Source organism: Lithobates pipiens, unplaced genomic scaffold (genome assembly GCF_037356315.1).
Source record: "Lithobates pipiens isolate NorthernLeopardFrog02 unplaced genomic scaffold, aLitPip1_a1.2 Scaffold_1, whole genome shotgun sequence".
Classification (NCBI taxonomy): Eukaryota; Metazoa; Chordata; class Amphibia; order Anura; family Ranidae; genus Lithobates; species Lithobates pipiens.
Genome location: NW_027507685.1, coordinates 224,287,764 through 224,305,198, shown reverse-complemented (window position 1 = coordinate 224,305,198; position 17,435 = coordinate 224,287,764). Strand labels below are relative to the sequence as shown.

General features: G+C 41.4%; 1 protein-coding gene across 2 annotated transcripts in view; it reads right to left on the bottom strand.

Moving 5' to 3' along the window:
- TNXB (tenascin XB) overlaps positions 1–17,435 on the bottom strand; it is a 200,665-nt gene that overhangs the window by 26,345 nt on the left and 156,885 nt on the right. For both annotated transcript variants that reach the window (XM_077483631.1, XM_077483640.1), the window contains 2 exons: positions 14,868–14,998; positions 12,695–12,827 (listed from right to left, as the gene is read on the bottom strand). In XM_077483631.1, coding sequence (XP_077339757.1) covers positions 12,695–12,827; positions 14,868–14,998 — 264 coding nt within the window. The remainder of the gene's footprint in view (positions 1–12,694; positions 12,828–14,867; positions 14,999–17,435) is intronic.

Sequence of the window (17,435 nt, the reverse complement as noted above, 5' to 3'; positions counted from 1 at the left end):
ACTTGGGTGATGACAGATCCGAGTAAGGGGCCACTTCCGGCCCCTTACCACGTGATCAGCTGTCAGCCAATGACAGCTGATCACGTGATGTAAACAGAGGATTGATAATCTTTTTTTTTCCCTCTCACACTGACAGCATGAGAAGAAAAAAAGCCGATCGCTGGCTTCTGTTTGAAGGAAGAGCCTCTGTGCCCACCAGTACCGCCTGCCAATGTCAGCAATCATTGCCAAAAATCAGTGCCCACAGTGCCCACCAATCAGTGCCCACAGTACATCAGTGCCCACAAATGCCACCTATCAATGCCCACCAGTGGTGCCAATCAGTGCCACCTAGCAGTGCTGCCTATCAATGTCACCTACCAGTACCCATCACTGCCACCCATCAGTGCCAGCTATCAGTGCCACCTATTGGGGCCCTTCAGTGCCACCTATCAATGCCCATCAGTGCCACACATCAGTGCCCACCAATGCCACCTATCAGTGCCCACCAGTGCCACCTATTAGTGCCCATCAATACCACCTTATCAGTGCCCATCAATGCAGCTTATCAGTGCCCATCAGTCCAGCCTATCAGTGCCCATCAGTGTAGCCTCATCAGCGTACATCAATAAGGAGAAAAATTACCTGTTTGCAAAATATATTAACAAAATATAAAACGGTTTTGTATTTTTTTTTTTTAACCTCCCTGGCGGTACGATTATTTCGGATTTTAGGTGCTAAAAGCGGTACCATTATTTTGCATGAAAATTTGGCGTTTTATATTGTAGTCCTGCAATTCTTAGGAATAACTCTCTTAAATCTGTCCAAACCAGAGTCTAGCAGACATCCCGGGTATGATAAAGTTTGAAAAATTAAATCATAAATTATAATATAATAAATAATTATAAATAATTGTACCAAATAATAATATAACAATAATAAAAATTATTCAATAATGTAATCAAATCAAAAACACTGAAATTTGCTCAGTTGCAGAATTGTCACTGTCATTACTTTTCAGTATTTGATGACGGATCTCCCCACAAATCGCTATCGCTCAATTCTGCGAGTGATTCTAATTTATTATCGCTGTTTTCTAGCTGGTCTAAAATCATTTTTGATGTACAGTGACAGTTTTGGTTGCTATGGGCAATCTCCAGTTTCCAGGCATAAAGAACAGTTTTTATTATATAAAAGTGCATGCAGAGCACTGGACAGACCACTAGGGACAACGGGGATGTGAAATATTTACATACAGCAATGTAATCTGTAAGATTACATTATACTGTATGTTTACTGTTTGTTTCACTTTTTGAATCTGGCGCCGATCTCCGTCCCCGTGCGTCGCAACGCTCACAGGGAACGGAGATCGGCGATGTGATAGATCGAGCGAGACACGGCTCGCTCGTACAGCGGGGAGACAACGCTGGATCCGAGGGAGAAGGTAAGTAAACCTCCTCCTGGATCCAGCGATGCAGTCCCGAGTCTGACTCGGGGATACCGCTTTTGGTATGAAAAATCCACCCCGAGTCAGACTCGGGAATACCGTCAGGGGGGTTAATCAGTCTTTTTTCATTTTTTTAACAAAAAAAGAAAAACCCAGAAGTGATCAAATACCACCAAAAGAAAGCTCTATTTGTGGGAAAAAAATATAAAAATTTCATTTGGGTACAGTGTTGTATAACCGCGCAATTGTCGTTCAAAGAGTGACAGAAAATTGGTCTGGGCAGGAGGGGGGTTTAGGTGTCCAGTAAGCAAGTGGTTAAGCCACCATGCTAGGTTACTGGGTAGATGCAACAGGCAGAAGAGATATCAGAATTGTGCTTCTATAGACTAGTACATGTAGTATAATCATACAAATACACAGCAGAAAATAAAGATATAAATACCACTTCATATAAATTATACAATAACTTCTCTTCATTTAAGAGTGTGTTTAATGTTAATTTCCTCCTGCAAACTGCATGCTGCTCTAGGCAGCCTTGTAAGCATGCACGTGTTGGCACGATCAAGCAAAAAATATGTCTATTTTAGTTCAGCCCAGGAGAGCGCACTTTGTGGATCTGCCTAGATGATTTCAGACCTGTAGATATCACAGACTCTCGATGATGTGTCAGAACACAGCTCTCCACCAATGGGACAGTGATTTAGAAGCCGAATTTTGGCAACTCTCTCCCTTGCATGTTTTAACAGCATAAATCAGAACAAAATGAGGCCATGTGTGTTAGTTGTTCAGTGATTTATGGTACACACTCTGGTTAAAAACAGTTCCTATTGTCCAAATCACAAATCCTTTTTTTCTATCTGTAAAACACAAATCTTTCTATCTAGATAAATGAATGTAAAGACTGAAATCATAGTTACATGTATATTTTGCAACACTTTAAAAGAAAATATATTGTGCATTTTCAGCATGTACACATTTATTTTCCCTTTTACTGTAGCAATTTTTTAAAAGTAAGTTTTGGTGTGATCGTGATACTTTTATTTAAAGCGGGACTTCAACGGAAAGTTCTGTTTTTCCACCTTCTCCCTCCCTCCTCGCCCACTTTAGGACATATTTATTTTTGGATTGGATAAGGTTTCTGGTTTGGAAAGGTACCTGCTCCCACTTCTGCTAGGATCACCTAGATCAGTGGTTCTCAACCCTGTCCTCAAGTACCCCCAACAGGCCATGTTTGCAGTTTTCCCTTTATCTTGCACAGGTGCTTTAAATTAGATTCAATGGATTGGTATTTTGGACAACTATTTTATCTAAAAGAAATTTGAAAAACATTGCCTGTTGGGGGTACTTGAGGACAGGGTTGAGAACCACTGGCATATATGATCCGAGCAGAAGTCCAACCCCCCCCCCCCCCCCTTTGCTCACAAACGTTTGGGATATATCACAGATCCCAGGAGGCAAAGCACAGTGTGCCTTGTGTGATTGGAAGCCAACTGTGAGGCCACAAGATATCACAGCCGTCATCCCTTGGTAAACACGCCGGTGCCAGAGACCCAAAGACTGGTGAAGAAGAAGGCCAAGGTGAGGACAGTCCTGAATCTCTGAACAGGTAAGTGTCCTTTTATTATAAGTAAGCAGCTATAACTGACTTTTTTTTAGTTTTAATGTATTTTATAGTATGTGTAAATGCTCCCACTAGTGGTCATCTGTATATTGGGACCATAGAGTAGAGTTGCTGACCCGAAACAAGCATGTGCATATCAGATATCAGTTTTATTCCCACTCATATGGGCACAGGTCATGATTGACATTTGTTTAATGCAAATGGCCAGGCTCATGGGATTCCAACTCGGTGGTGATTCCCTCAGGGAGGCCTTGGGTCAGCACCTGGCTTGTGGGTTGGGGTAAGAGTTATATAGTATTTGCAATTGGCACCAGGAGGTCATTTGCTGCACTGAATGTGTTGCATTCTTGACGGAGAGCAGGCAGTGCCAAGGGAAGCCTTGGCAGGTTGTGGCTTCCAATGATCAGCCAGAAGAACCCATTAAAGCTAAACTCCAGTAAATTGGCATTTAGCTTTCCTACCCCACCTCTTCATTTATCTAGTATATACTGCTTGAATTGTATAGGGGGGTGTAATAGAGCAACATACTTATTTCTTGGTCCTGCGGCACCAGTTACTCCAGTCTTCTTTCTGCTGCCCACATAATGTGAGCTAGCCCTGAACATAATCACATACAATGCAGGACCAATGGTGGTTGTTGGTCCTCCATTGTACATGATGCAGGGAAGGCAATACATTCCTGCCGATTGCAATAGAAAGTACACATCCCCCAGGAATCCCTTTACATGTGCACATTCCAGGGAGGGTGCTGGCCACTGAATGGGGTGGACTTTTTCTATGCAGTCTGCTCATCATTTGCTTGATTAAACTCTATCAGACCTTTCTGGTACAGAAATCAAGCAACTGATGAGCACAGAACACTTACGACTACACCATCCAGTGGTCAAAGAACATGCTCCTCTACGGTGATGACATGGTAGTGCTCTTTCACTCAGGCTTATTACTCAACACAGTGGTGTAGTGGTTAGCACTTTCACCTAGCAGCAATAGGGTCGCTGGTTCAAATCCCGACCATGACACCATCTGCCTGGAGTTTGCATGTTCTCCCTGTGCCTGCGTGGGTTTCCTCCCACACTCCAAAGACATGCTGGTAGGTTAATTAGACCCTGTCTAAAAAAAAATTGGCCTTAATATGTGTATGTCAATGTTGTATGTGTTTGTAAGCGTGTCAGGACCTTGCGGGGTAAAGGACCACGCAAAGCCACAGATGGTGGCAAGAAAGCGCCCTGAGGCGATTCAGTTTGCATAGGTAGCGCTATACAAGTCATTCACTCAGCTCACAGCGCATCCGAATGGCTGGTTACAAAGGGAGAAACTGATAGAGTATAATGAACTGTAGACACCAGAATAAAAAAATGAATGCAGATGGGGATCTCTGGAACAATTAAGGTATTTATAGCTGATAGGTGACAGGATACTATCAATTACAAAGGAGGAGAGGCGAGGAAACCCACACACTGATGTTTAGGCTACGTTATATATTATCCTAGTAGGAGACAATTTGAACTGTCTGTATACTACGGGGCCGTACGGACCCTGTTCCTTCTGTTCTTTAAATATGTTCATTGATTTACTAGCTTTCATATGTTTGTACATTGCAATAATTACCTACCCAACAGCGGCTGCGTCCACCGACATACTATGGTATTTTTTTTTTTAACTGATCATCTGCTGTTAATTGATCAGTTGTTTAACATGCTTGTACTGACTTATATTCTTCAATAAATATTGTTTTAAAAAAAAAAAAAAAAAAAAAGGTATTTATGGGAAGTTAATGTACACAACATTTTAAAGAAACAGGATGAAACATTTAAGGATAGAACCTTGAAGCATATATGTAATTTTAGTTTTTTTTTTACTTTAGTTATGATTTCATTTCCCCTTTTACTCCAATTCATTTGTTTCCAATGCATTTAGCTGAACAATAAAACTTTACCAAAATGCTCAAGATTCTAATGAAATTCCAAATTCTTTTGGATTACCAGTCACAAGAACTCACTTAGCCCAGCATAAAGAGCCTTGCTGTGTCCCAATACAACTACAGGAAATTTGTACAGCTCGATTTAAACGTGAGCGCCCATCAAGAAGACAGACTCGACATCTCAGCAATGAATGTGCAATTATAATTTGGAACAGAGAACCCTTCATCTCCAATTAGAAGGCCAGTCATTCATCTAACAACAGTCATCAACAATCCGAAGAAGTGATTTGGAAGGCATGTTGCTTTTGTCAGCAGAGTTTAGTTGCCGTGACACCGGTGATATAAATCAGATGTCAAAAATTCTGGGCCGACTGATCAAGAACTTCCAAAAGGGGTGCCAGGAATTTGAAGTCATTAAAGGCATCTTCCTGTTTGTCATAAGTCAATTAGTTCAACACGTAAACGCTCAGATTTGCCATGCAGAATGGAGCCTTGCAGATGTTGAAAGAAGAAAAATGACAGCTGAAAAGGCCTGATTAACACGCAGAGGACATGTTCTGCACATGGCGATGGGGAAAATATGATAAAACCCTTCCGGACAATTACACAGACTCCATGTTTACATGGTTGTAGAAGATAGTGGCATTTCAACTGCTCAGCACACATTGGGATAGGCTGGAGTCTCCTCGATCAGCAATTCGATTCTGCAGATGGAAACTTCTCAAAACAGAAAAAAGGAAGCTGTCATTGCCAAACTAAAGGCGGCCTGTATTAAAAATGTATTTAAGCTGTTGATGAATGTTACTGTTAAAAATGTTTGTTGCCTGACTATTATGGTGATCTAAAGGCTTGAATACTTTCACTGAAGAGTCACTGAACATATGAGGATCATGAATTCTGATTTTCCTCTGACTTCACCATCAGCATGCTTGTTCTGCAGGCTTTGTGTCCCGGGTTCTATGGCTGCTAGTGTAGCCGCCAGGCAAATAGCAACTTCCACACCTCTGGATCAGGAAACAGTCTATGGGTTGCCTTTTTAAGGTTTATTGCAGATGAAATTGAATGGAATAACTTGTAGCAACTCTGCAAAACAGTCCCTTAAGCAGTGGGACAATAAGTGGACAGCACTGGGGCACCTATAGCAATGTCCCAGGCCAGGCAAGCCTTGCACTCTGTGTGACAGGAGTAACAGAAGCAACAGTCACTGAAATCCTTCCCCTTCAGGTCAATACTCACAGTGTCCCTCAAGCTTGGAATGTCAAGCTCAGATTCCAGCAAATAAATTCCTCTGTGAAATCCCCAGGGCAGGTCTTCAACGGCACCCCTCTTTAGTCTCTTATAGTGTTTGTGGATGAGTAGGCCGCTTCAGCTGAGCATGGCTGGGACCCCAATGAGCAAGCTGGACCTTCAACAGGACAGCCAGGAAGGTAGACAGCCCTCCTGGCTGGGAACCTCTTCTCAAGTTAAGAAGAACCCCCCTCTCTGTGGTTCCAGACTGTTTCTGCATCTTCCAACCACCATCTGGACACACCTCCCCAGAGATTGGCTGGATCTGCATAAATATATTTAGGTTGCCTGTTTGATTCTCCCACCCACTAGATTCTTTAAATCTCCAGAAAATAGGGAAGGCAAACAAACCTGCAGTCTGCAGAACCAAGAAAAGCCCATAGAAATTACAGACACAGCTCAGCTTATTGCAGGAGAGACAAAAAATTTAAATTTACCATACCAAACCTAGAAACCCAGCTAGGAGGCTGCTACATCAGTATTAGTGTTGGGGTCACAGGAAGAGTTAGTGTTAGGGTTACAGGAGGGTAAGAGTTAGGGTTAGAGGGAGGGTTAGGGTTACAAAGAGAGTAAGAGTAAGGGTTACAGGGAGGGTTTGAGTTAGGGTTACAGTTAGGGTTAGTGTTAGGGTGTCAAGGAGGATTAGTGTTAATATCAGGGTATCAGAGTGGGTTCATTTTAGCATTACAGCAAGGATGTTTGTTTTATGGTAACATGGAAGATTAGTATCAGTGTTACATGGAGGGTTAGTGTTAGGGTTACAGGGAGGAGTAGTCTTATGTCGTGTACACATGATCGGACTTTCCGGCGGACCAGAACCCGTCGGACAATTCAATCGTGTGTGGGCTCCAGCGGACTTTTTTTCCCAAAAATCGGGAAAACCATTCGTCTGTGTGCTAGTCTGACAGACCAAATAGGACGCAAGGGCAACTATTGGCTACTGGCTATTGAACTTCCTTGTTTAGTCCCATTTACGTAATCATGTTCAAAAAAAACTTAGTCCGGTCGTGTGTGGCCAAGTCTGTTTCGTTCTGAAAGTCCGTCGGACCTCCGCTGAAAGTCTGTCGGACCTAGTCCGTCGAAAAGTCCGGTCGTGTGTGGCCAAGTACATTTTCATTCAGAAAGTCTGTCGGACCTCCGCGGAAAGTCCATTGGGAAGACCGTCGGACCTAGTCCATCGAAAAGTCCAGTTGTGTGTACGCAGCATTAGGGTTACAGGGAAGATTAGTGTAAGGGTTACAGGGATTACAAGGTATTAGCGGTACAGCAAGTGTGTTAGTATAAGGGTAATAGGAAATGTTTGTGTTAGGGTTCCTTAGGGATGGGTATGGGTGTTGGAAGTTCTTCACTGAAAGCTATTAGTGCCAATTACCCAGCTCTGAAAATAAAGTATTATACTCCTCATTCTTACTAGGGTCAGGTTCAAATGTTCTGACCTAACAGACCAGTAAATAGGAATCAGGATGACAGCACTTGAACTTGAATCCTTACAATTAAATTGGCAATGACCGTTTCAATACTCATTATTTTTATTATACAGGATTTATATAACGCCAACAGTCTGCGCAACTCTTTACAACATGAAGGTGACAGTTGAGGGTGAAGTGAGGCTCAGGAAAAGTCCTGGGGGCCAGCATAGGAGGAGGGGACGAATGAGCTAGAGAGCAGGGGGTCTTAGGAAGAATGAAGAGAACAATTAGGTTGGTATTTTGAGATTAGGTTAGTGATGTAGCTGGGGGTTGAGTTGTGAATGTTTTTTTAAGGTTGTTGTTAGTATTTCTATTCTGACAGGTTCTCTTTATAGAAATATTACACTCAAAACATTACAGTTCTGCAACTAAGTTCACTTGGGACCAGCCCACCTGAGTTGCTTTAATTTTTATCCCTCCATCTGGGGCAATTCTGCTTGCTAAATTCTTACGGTTTCCAGAATTTTCTGCACCATCAAGAACCTGACCAGGTCAAAGTGTGATAAGGGTCTGATGGAAGTACCCATAAGCTACAACAGTTACAGTGCCTTGAAAAAAGTATTCATACCCCTTGACATTTTCTACATTTTGTCATGTTACAAACAAAAATGTAAATGTATTTTATTGGGATTTTATGTGATAGGCCAACACAAAGTGGCAAATAATTTTGAAGTGGAAGGAAAATTATAAATGGTTTTCAACATTTTTTACAAATAATTATCTGAAAAAGTGTGGCGTGCATTTGTATTCAGCCGCATGCTTTGAACATCTCATGGAGCACTGTTCAATCCATCATCCAAAAATGGAAATAGAATGGGACAACTGCAAACCTACCAAGACATGGCCGTCCACCTAACTGACATGCCAGGCAAGGAGGGCATTAAACAGACAAGCAGCCAAGATGCCCATGGTAACGCTAGAGGACCTACAGAGATCCACAGCTCTGGTGGGAGAATCTTTACACAAGACAACTATTAGTCGTGGACACCACAAATCTGACCTTTTTGGGAAGAAGAAAGGTATTGTTGAAAGAAAGCTGTAAGAAGTTTCATTTGCAGTTTGCGAGAAACCATGTGGGGGACACAGCAAACATGTGGAAGAAGGTGCCCTGGTCAGATGAGACCAAATTTGAACTTTTTGGCCTAAAAGCAAAATGCTATGTGTGGCGGAAAACTAACAATGCACACTCACCCTGAACACACCATCCCCACTGTGAAACATGGTGATGGCAGCATTATGTTGTGGGATGCTTTTCTTCAGCAGAGACAGGGAAGCTGATCAGAGTTTATGGATGAGCCAAATGGGTTCTTAAAAGATTAGAATCTGCAAAAGACTTGAGACTGGGGTGGAGGTTCACTTTCTAGCAGAACAACGACCCTAAACATACAGCCAGAGCTACAATGGAATGTTTAGATCAAAGCATATTTATGTGTTAGAATGGCCCAGTCAAAGTCTAGACCTAAATCTCATTGAGAATCTGTAGCAAGAGTTGAAAATTCCTGTTCACAATCTCCATCCAATCTGACAGAGCTTGAGCTATTTTGCAAAGAATGGGCAAAAATGTCCCTCTCTAGATGTGCAAAGCTGGTAGAGACATCCCCAAAAAGACTTGCAGCTGTAATTGCAGTGAAAGGGGGTTCTACAAAGTATTGACTCAGGGGGGTGCTATACAAATGTACGCCACACCTTTCAGATATTTAGTTCTAAAAATGTTTGAAAACCATTTATCATTTTCCCTCCACTTCTCAATTATGTGCAACTTTGTGTTGATCCATCACATAAATTCCCAATAAAATACAATTACATTTTTGGTTGTAACATGACAAAATGTGTAAAATTTCAAGGGGTATGAATACATTTTCAAGGCGCTGTATGTAGCATAGGAGTAAAAAAAATGGTTGCTTCCATCCGAGCATAATTCCCCGGGTGTTTTATTCCTTCTATAAGAGCTTCCTTAGCAACATAAAGATTTCTCTTAAAACAGAAGCAAGTTACCTCTAGATAAAGAAACTCTTTGCCCTTGTACACACGGTCGGAGAATCCGTCGGAATGTGTTCTATCGGACCGTGTTGTCGGATAATCCGACTGTGTGTGGTATGCATCGGACTGATTCCGTCGGAATATCCGTCGGACCCAATTTTCCAACATGTTGGAAATATTTCCCGACCAACTGGGCTGATCGGACATACTCCGATCATGTGTAGAGAATTTTGATCAGACCAAGTGCCACGCATGCTCAGATCAAATTCCTACATCAAAGCTATTGGCTACTAGCCTCAATGTAGTCCCATCGTAACAAAATTACGTCATCACGTTCTGAAAGATCGGATTTTTCGCCAACTTTGTCCGACCGTGTGTATGCAACAGTTTTGGACAAGATCCGATGGACAAAATCCGACTGGCAAAGTCCGACGGATTTGGTTGTGGAAATCTCTGACCGCGTGTACAGGGGCTATGTGTTCTTCCAGCACATGTTTTAATATTCTGACACTCTGACAGATAAAAAAGAACACTTTTAATTGTACCAGCAAACTGCTGTCAAGAGACGCCTTACATCTTTTTCAAGAGACATCTTTGAAGGAAAACCTAAAAATATTTTATAAATATGTTGTGGTATCTATAATGTAGTTATCGCATTTGGTTATTGCATGACCCCAGTATGTATTAAAAAAGCACAGATGTCCTGTGTTATTAGTGTCATTCGTAGCTTTATAACATGATGTCTTATTCAAAACAATCTCCCTACACAAAATGTTTTATTGCTGTTATTTTTCAGAGGTCCTTTGCTTATAAAATAAATATTTATCAGTTTCTTTCTCATCATATAAACATTCAAATTAAAAGCAAATTATAAAAAAAAAAGAATGTGTCTCTGGGGTCCAGCCACGGCAAACAGAGTTGAGTTTTGGCAAAAAGAAAAAGAAAATTTACTCAAAAAAGAAATGTTTGATATAGAGCCAGCTATAATACATAAACAGATAGCATGGATCTGACAGAGAGACATGATAATTGAGACTGTAGAAGGTTAAGAGGACACAGAAGGCCAATGATAGAGTGATGGAAAGGATCGAGAAGGCCGATGATGGATTCAGCCGAAGTTGGAGAGGAAAAAGGGGTTCAGTGACGGAGTGGGTGGAAAATATAGCAGATAGAAAGGGCCAATTATAGAGTGGGCAGTAGATGAATAGGGCAAAAGGGTCAACAATGGAGTTGGCGTAAGATGGACTAGAAAGAGGGGGACCATTATGCAGTGGGCAAAAGATAAAGAAGGCCATTGATTGTGTGGGCAGAGGATGGATTGGGTGGAAGAAGAAGACAACAGACAAGGCCAATGATAAGTTGGGAGGTAAATGGAAAAATAGAGAGCCAATGAAGGAGTGGATATAGAGGGCCAATGATAGAGTGGGTGAAATATAAACAGAACAGAGAGGGTCAAAGATTGAGTGGACCCAGCATGGAGTAGGCAGAGGGGGACAGTGATGGACTGAGAAGAAGGTATGGGCAGAGGATGGAGTGGGGGGTAAATGGAGAAGACAGAGAGGGCCAAGAATGATGTCAGCAAAAGATTGAGTGGATAGGGAGGGCCAGTGATGTAGTGTGGAGAAGATGGTGAGGACAGGGAGAACTGATGATGGAATGGGCCAGAAAATGGAAAGGACAGAGTGAACTGAAGATAGAACGGCCAGGAGATGGGGAGGACAGAGCAGGCTGGGGACTAAGTGAGAAGATAATAGAGAGGATAGAGGATCTGTAGCCTGGTCGTTCCTAATTACATCTATCTCTTACCTCAAGGCCTTTAGATACGGTTACATACCTGGATGTCATATAGTGTTCTGCATGCCTCCCCAGTTGCTACTACTGATGTTTATTTTCCATTTGTTTTTCCTCTGCTATATTTCAAGTATTTAGAGTGTATACTTACATCTGCTAATTTGTAAACCTTTCTTATGTTTTCATATTGTCTCATTTTGCTCTTCTCAAATAAAGAATCGTTTATAAAAAAAATGGAAAGAATGGATAGAGAAAGATGGACTTGGGATTTGAGGCCCAATTAGAAAAAGTTTGAGATCTCACCAAATATGAAACCCCAGTGCAATAAACCTATTGAAATTGCTAGATCAGCCTCCAGAACTGTAGGAGAACTTTATTGGTGGAAAGGTTTTATTATTTTTATAGAGACAGTCTGTGCTTGTTAGTATTAGTGAAATCAGGAGAATTGCTGACTTACCCATTTTTGTTACTTTACTTCCAAATATTTACATACAAATCTGAATGATATGCAATTGAGGAATCCAAGCAACTGTAATTCATAGTTTGTTTGTGTTTTTTTTTTTTTAAATGCAATGCGCAATCTGGAAAGAATCATTTAGCGAATGTTCAAACCAGTTAATTCATCATTATTTCTTACAGAACCTCTTCAAGTCCCTATTTTAGTATAGAGAATTAAAGATTCGCCCACATTTTAAAGCCAAAGAATAAAAAGCGAAAAAAAGCTGAGATTACAGCTGCAGTGACATCATAGGACAAGAGAAATCTACAGGATGTAGCGACTATTCACTCATTATGGCCAATGTGAAGCTGGCGTTCTTTTCTGCTGGTCATAGACAGATGTTTTGTCAAGAACGAACAATGATCAGAGAAATAGCTACCCATCCTCAATGTCCACCCCATCAACAGTATTAGAGATTCACACTTTTGGAATAATCATTTAATTTTCTTTAATAATTGGTGGTCACTTACACAAAGATATTGCAAGATGCTGGAACATATATTTGTGTAAAAATTGTTTTCAGTGCATGATAGGGCTCCAATGGAAGCTCTACATGACCAAATCCTCATCCAGTCATCACAAGCAAAGCTTGACTTTGGGCATATCACTTTCACAGACCTGTCTATTGAAACCCATATACTAAGAAACACAGATTGACTCAAGACTGAGAAAGATGATTACTGAAGCTGTTATCACTCACCTGTAGTAAAGGAGGTGGAAATGGGAGCGGAAGTGGAGCCATGCCGAAGGGCGTGAAGCTGCACCTTGTACTGTGTGGATGAGTCAAGCTGGCTCAACAAGAAGAAGGTGAGATTGGACAGAACACGGATTTCCTAAAAGAGAGAGAAAAATGTGTGATAAAGCATCACCCAGAGCATCTCAAACATGTAGGTAACAAGGATGGAAATGTTTCCCAACTCAATAAAAATATCATCTCCCATCCAATACACACACGGGTACTGAGCAAAGTTCCCACTTCACTTTTTGGCTAATAATGTCTTTTGCTTTTGACACTGCAACCGGCGGTCGGGCAAGACCCTATAATATTCATGATAAAATGCCACAGTATCCCTGCCTTAACTTGCAACAACAATTTTGTGATGAATGATTTCTCAGCAACATCTGTTAATAAACCCACACACAACAGGTGCAGAAGGGTAAGGGGCCACCACTAACGTCATGGATATTGTGAATTTATTTAAAAGCTTACTCTGTATATATTCCCAGACTTATGAAGTCAGCATAACACTTACTTTGCAGATGTGCACTGCACTGGGACCTGAGATTGTATACTCAGGCCAGTAAGTGGCAATAGAGAATTGTAACTGGGACACAAACCTAAAGCTATTCTCCAGCCCCATCCATCCACATTATGGATGCATAGGTTATCTATATCAAAGGTTTGGTGATGCTTTTGTGAGAGGGGGGGTTTTAATGTGATCATAAAAGACCTGAAACAACCTAGAGTACACAATAAAGGGGTAAAAGTGTTGCAAGCAAAGAATCAAATTGGTCTTTCCACCAAACCCCCATCATCTGGGGTGGGAAAAGAACTTACAGTAGAGGGATTTTAAATGTGCCTCTTTGGGATATAACAACATGGTACTTCATTACAAATTCTAAAATCATTTTAAAAGAAACAATTTACAGGTATATAAATGCCATTTTCCTTTATAGATGTGATAACATGTATCATGAAGTCATACAGTAATACAGTAGAACTAATGTCATGGATAGCATCATGGATCAATGCGTTTGACTACCATTATTCTTCCTCAGGATCCAGGCCACTCAATGACACATGATGTGACTCAATACTGACAATAAGCTTGATGATGACCAGACAACTGGGACACAGGAATCATCAACATCCCAAACCCAAAAATATGAATAAGCAGTGTCACTATATAAATATGTGGACTTTGTGCGATCTTAATAGCCCCTATTTATAATGATTCCCAAAAAGAAGAAAAGACTATCTATCCAACCAAGCAGATGATCTGGAACTGGAATATCACCCAAACTTGTGAACATCCAGACATTGTAATAGTCCCGTTTCAATGGCTAACTGGAATGTTGTGTATCCAGGCCAGATGATGGCAGCTGTTATTGTGTAGGTATGAATTGCCTGCCATGGGATTGAAATGAATATTAGAGCAAATATACCCGAAGCGTCATGAAAGAGGTCCACCTCCATGAAGCTATGACTAAGCACCTGTTGGTACATGGGTACGTGGATGTTTTGGACCTCTCTTTTTTATAAAATAATAGGTGAATTTCTTGGAGTAAGGCTGTCCAGCTTACTTTTTTGTTTTCACGTTACTGCTGCAAATAGAGCCGACACCCATCTTAATCCAGAGACAGCTGATACGAGGAGAGGTAATTCCCTTAGAAAGGTAAATTTTTCTTCCACCTCCAAGAATGTAAGAATGTTTTTGTCAATCACTGATGTAAAATGTATCTCAAAAGAGTTGGTGTCACAATAGTGGATGCATTGATATAGCTGGTCCTTTTTACCATGCCAGATATCCGAAAAGTATACATGACAATGTGTTCTGGATAAAGGTTGTTGGCCCAGATGAACAAGTCCTCCCAATACCCCATGAAAAGGTTTGGATAACTGGGGGCAAAACTTTCCCCCATAGCTGTGCCGACCCTATGGATGTAAAAGTCCCCTACGAACTGAAAGTAGTAGTGCTGTAGGGCGAAAAATTTAGCATCTTGGATGAATTTGGCTTGGAGACTGCTGAGATCTTTAGTCGGGAAATATTGAACCAAAAACCATGACACTTTCCCTTAAGTTCTGCATTGTCAACTCTATTCTAGGCCAACCTTCTAATGACTCCTCTGATTAGGTCAAAAGTTCATCTTACCTTGATTTCACCTTGTGGTGTTTGGTAAGTGAGCAGATAGGAATCAGGTACAACGTCTGGTGCTTTCCAGGTCAGCATGGCAGTTCGGGCTGTGATCTGAGTGGCTGTGAGGTCCCGGGGGGTGTCAGCACCTGAACAACGAGACAATTGGAACATTCTTTAATAATTCTTATAATAATTTATAGTTTCATTCTCCCCAGATACAGTTAGGTCCATATATATTAGGACACAGGCACAATTTTAGTTTTTTCAGGTATTATTATTATTATTCATGATTTATATAGCGCCAGCAATTTACGCAGCGCTTTACAATATAAAAAGGAGACAATACAGTTACAATACAATAAAATACAAGAGGATTAAGAGGGCCCTGCTCAGAAGAGCTTACAATCTAATAGATATTTACCAAAACATATTGAAACTATAGTTATATAATGGATATGGGCTGAACGTGCACACTCTCAGGCCTAATGTGAGGGTATGTACATCCAAATCGGAGGAAGGGTTTAGGAATTACAGCTCTTAAAGCAGTTGTATACCCTGCTTGGTGATTTTTACCTACAGGTAAGCCTATAATAAGTCTTACCTGTAGATAAATTGAATATCTCCTCAACCTGTACAGTTTAGATATTCACCCTGCATGCAGCCGCTGACGGGACCCCCCTTTTTCAAGGGACCAAAATGAATTGGACAATTGAATCAAAAGCTGTTTCATGGCCAGGTGTGAGCTACTCCTTCATTATTTCTTCATCAATTAAGCAGGTAAAAGGTCTGGAGTTCATTCTAAGTGTGGTATTTGCATTTGGAATCTATTGTTGTGAACCTACATCATGCATTCAAAGGAGCTGTCCATGCAAGTGAAACAGGCCATTGTAAGGCTTCAAAAGTGAAATCCATTAAAGAGACAGCAGCAACATTAGGAGTGGCCAGATCAACACTTTGGTACAGTCTAAGGAAAGAAGAACGCACTGGTGAGCTTAGCAACATAAAAAGGCCTGGATGTCCACGGAAGACAACAGTGGTGGATGATCGCAGGATCCTCTCTATGGTAAAGAAAAATCCATTCACAACATCCAGACAAGTGTAGGACACTCTCCAGGAGGTCGGTGTATCATTGTCAAAGTCTACAATCAAGAGAAGAACGAGAGCAAATACAGAGGGTTCACCGCAAGGTGCAAACCATTCAACAGCCTGAAGAATAGAAAAGTCAGATTGGACTTTGCCAAAAAACATCTAAAAAACAACAGACTAGTTCTGGAAATGCAGAAGGCTTGGAACAGCTAATGCCGCGTACACACGGTCGAACTGTTTGACGTACTTAGTCCATCATACAATCCGACGGACAATCCGGCGTACTTTCCACTGAACGGACTTGACCACACACGGATACACAAACAGTCCAACGAAAGCTTGCGCGATGACGTACAGCACGTACGACGGGACTAGAAATAGGAAGTCCAAGACACAGCAAAGCCCTGTAAATCCTTTCTGGGCATGCGCCATTCTTAGTCCGTCGGACTAGCCTACTGACGACCGTATTGTCCGCTGAAACCAAAGTACGACGGAAAGATTTTTGGAAAAACCGAAATTCTTAGTACTCCGGACTGCACGCTGAAAAAGTCAGCTGAAGCCCACACACGAGCGGATTGTCCGCTGAAATGTGTTTCAACGGACTAAGTACGTAAAACACTTTGACCGTGTGTACGCGGCATTAAGCATACCATGTCATCTGTGGTTACATAGAGGAGCTTGCAGTGTGATCGCATGGGCATGCATGGCTTCCAGTGTCACTGGGTCATTGGTGTTTATTGATGATGTGACAGAAGACAGAAGCAGCTGGATAAATTCTGCAGTGTTTAGAGATATACTGTCAGCCCAGATTAAGCCAAATACAGCAAAGTTGATTGGATGGCGCTTCACAAGACAGATGGACAATGACAAAAACACACTGCAAAAGCAACCCAGGAGCTTTTGAAGGTAAAGAAGTGGAATATTCTGCAATGGCCTAGTCAATCACCTGATCTCAACCCAACTGAGCATGCATTTCACTTGCTGACGGCAAAACTAAAGGCAGAAAGAGCCACAAAGATCAACTGAAGACAGCTGCAGGTAGAGCCTGGCAAAGCATCAGATAGGAGGAAGCCCAGTCTTTGGTAATGTCCATGGGTTACAGACTTCAGGCAGGCATTACTAGTAAAGGATTCTCAACAAAATATAAAAAATGAACATTTTATTTATGATTATTTTCATTTGTCCAATTACATTTGAGCCCCTGAAAATGGGGGGACTGTGTATAAAAATGGTTGCAGTTCCTAAAATTTGTACTTGATATTCATGTTCAACCCCTTGAATTAAAACTGAAAGTCTGCACTTCAAATTGTTTCAGAGTGTTTCCTTTTAATTTTATTCTGGTGGCACACGGAGCCAAAAGTATGGAAATTGTGCCTGTGTCCAAATATATATGGACCTGACTGTCCACCCATGAACATGAATTGCTTAGTGTCCCCCTTTCATGTTATGCTCAGTCCCAGTGAGAAATATGAGACCACACAGCAATGAGGGAACAGC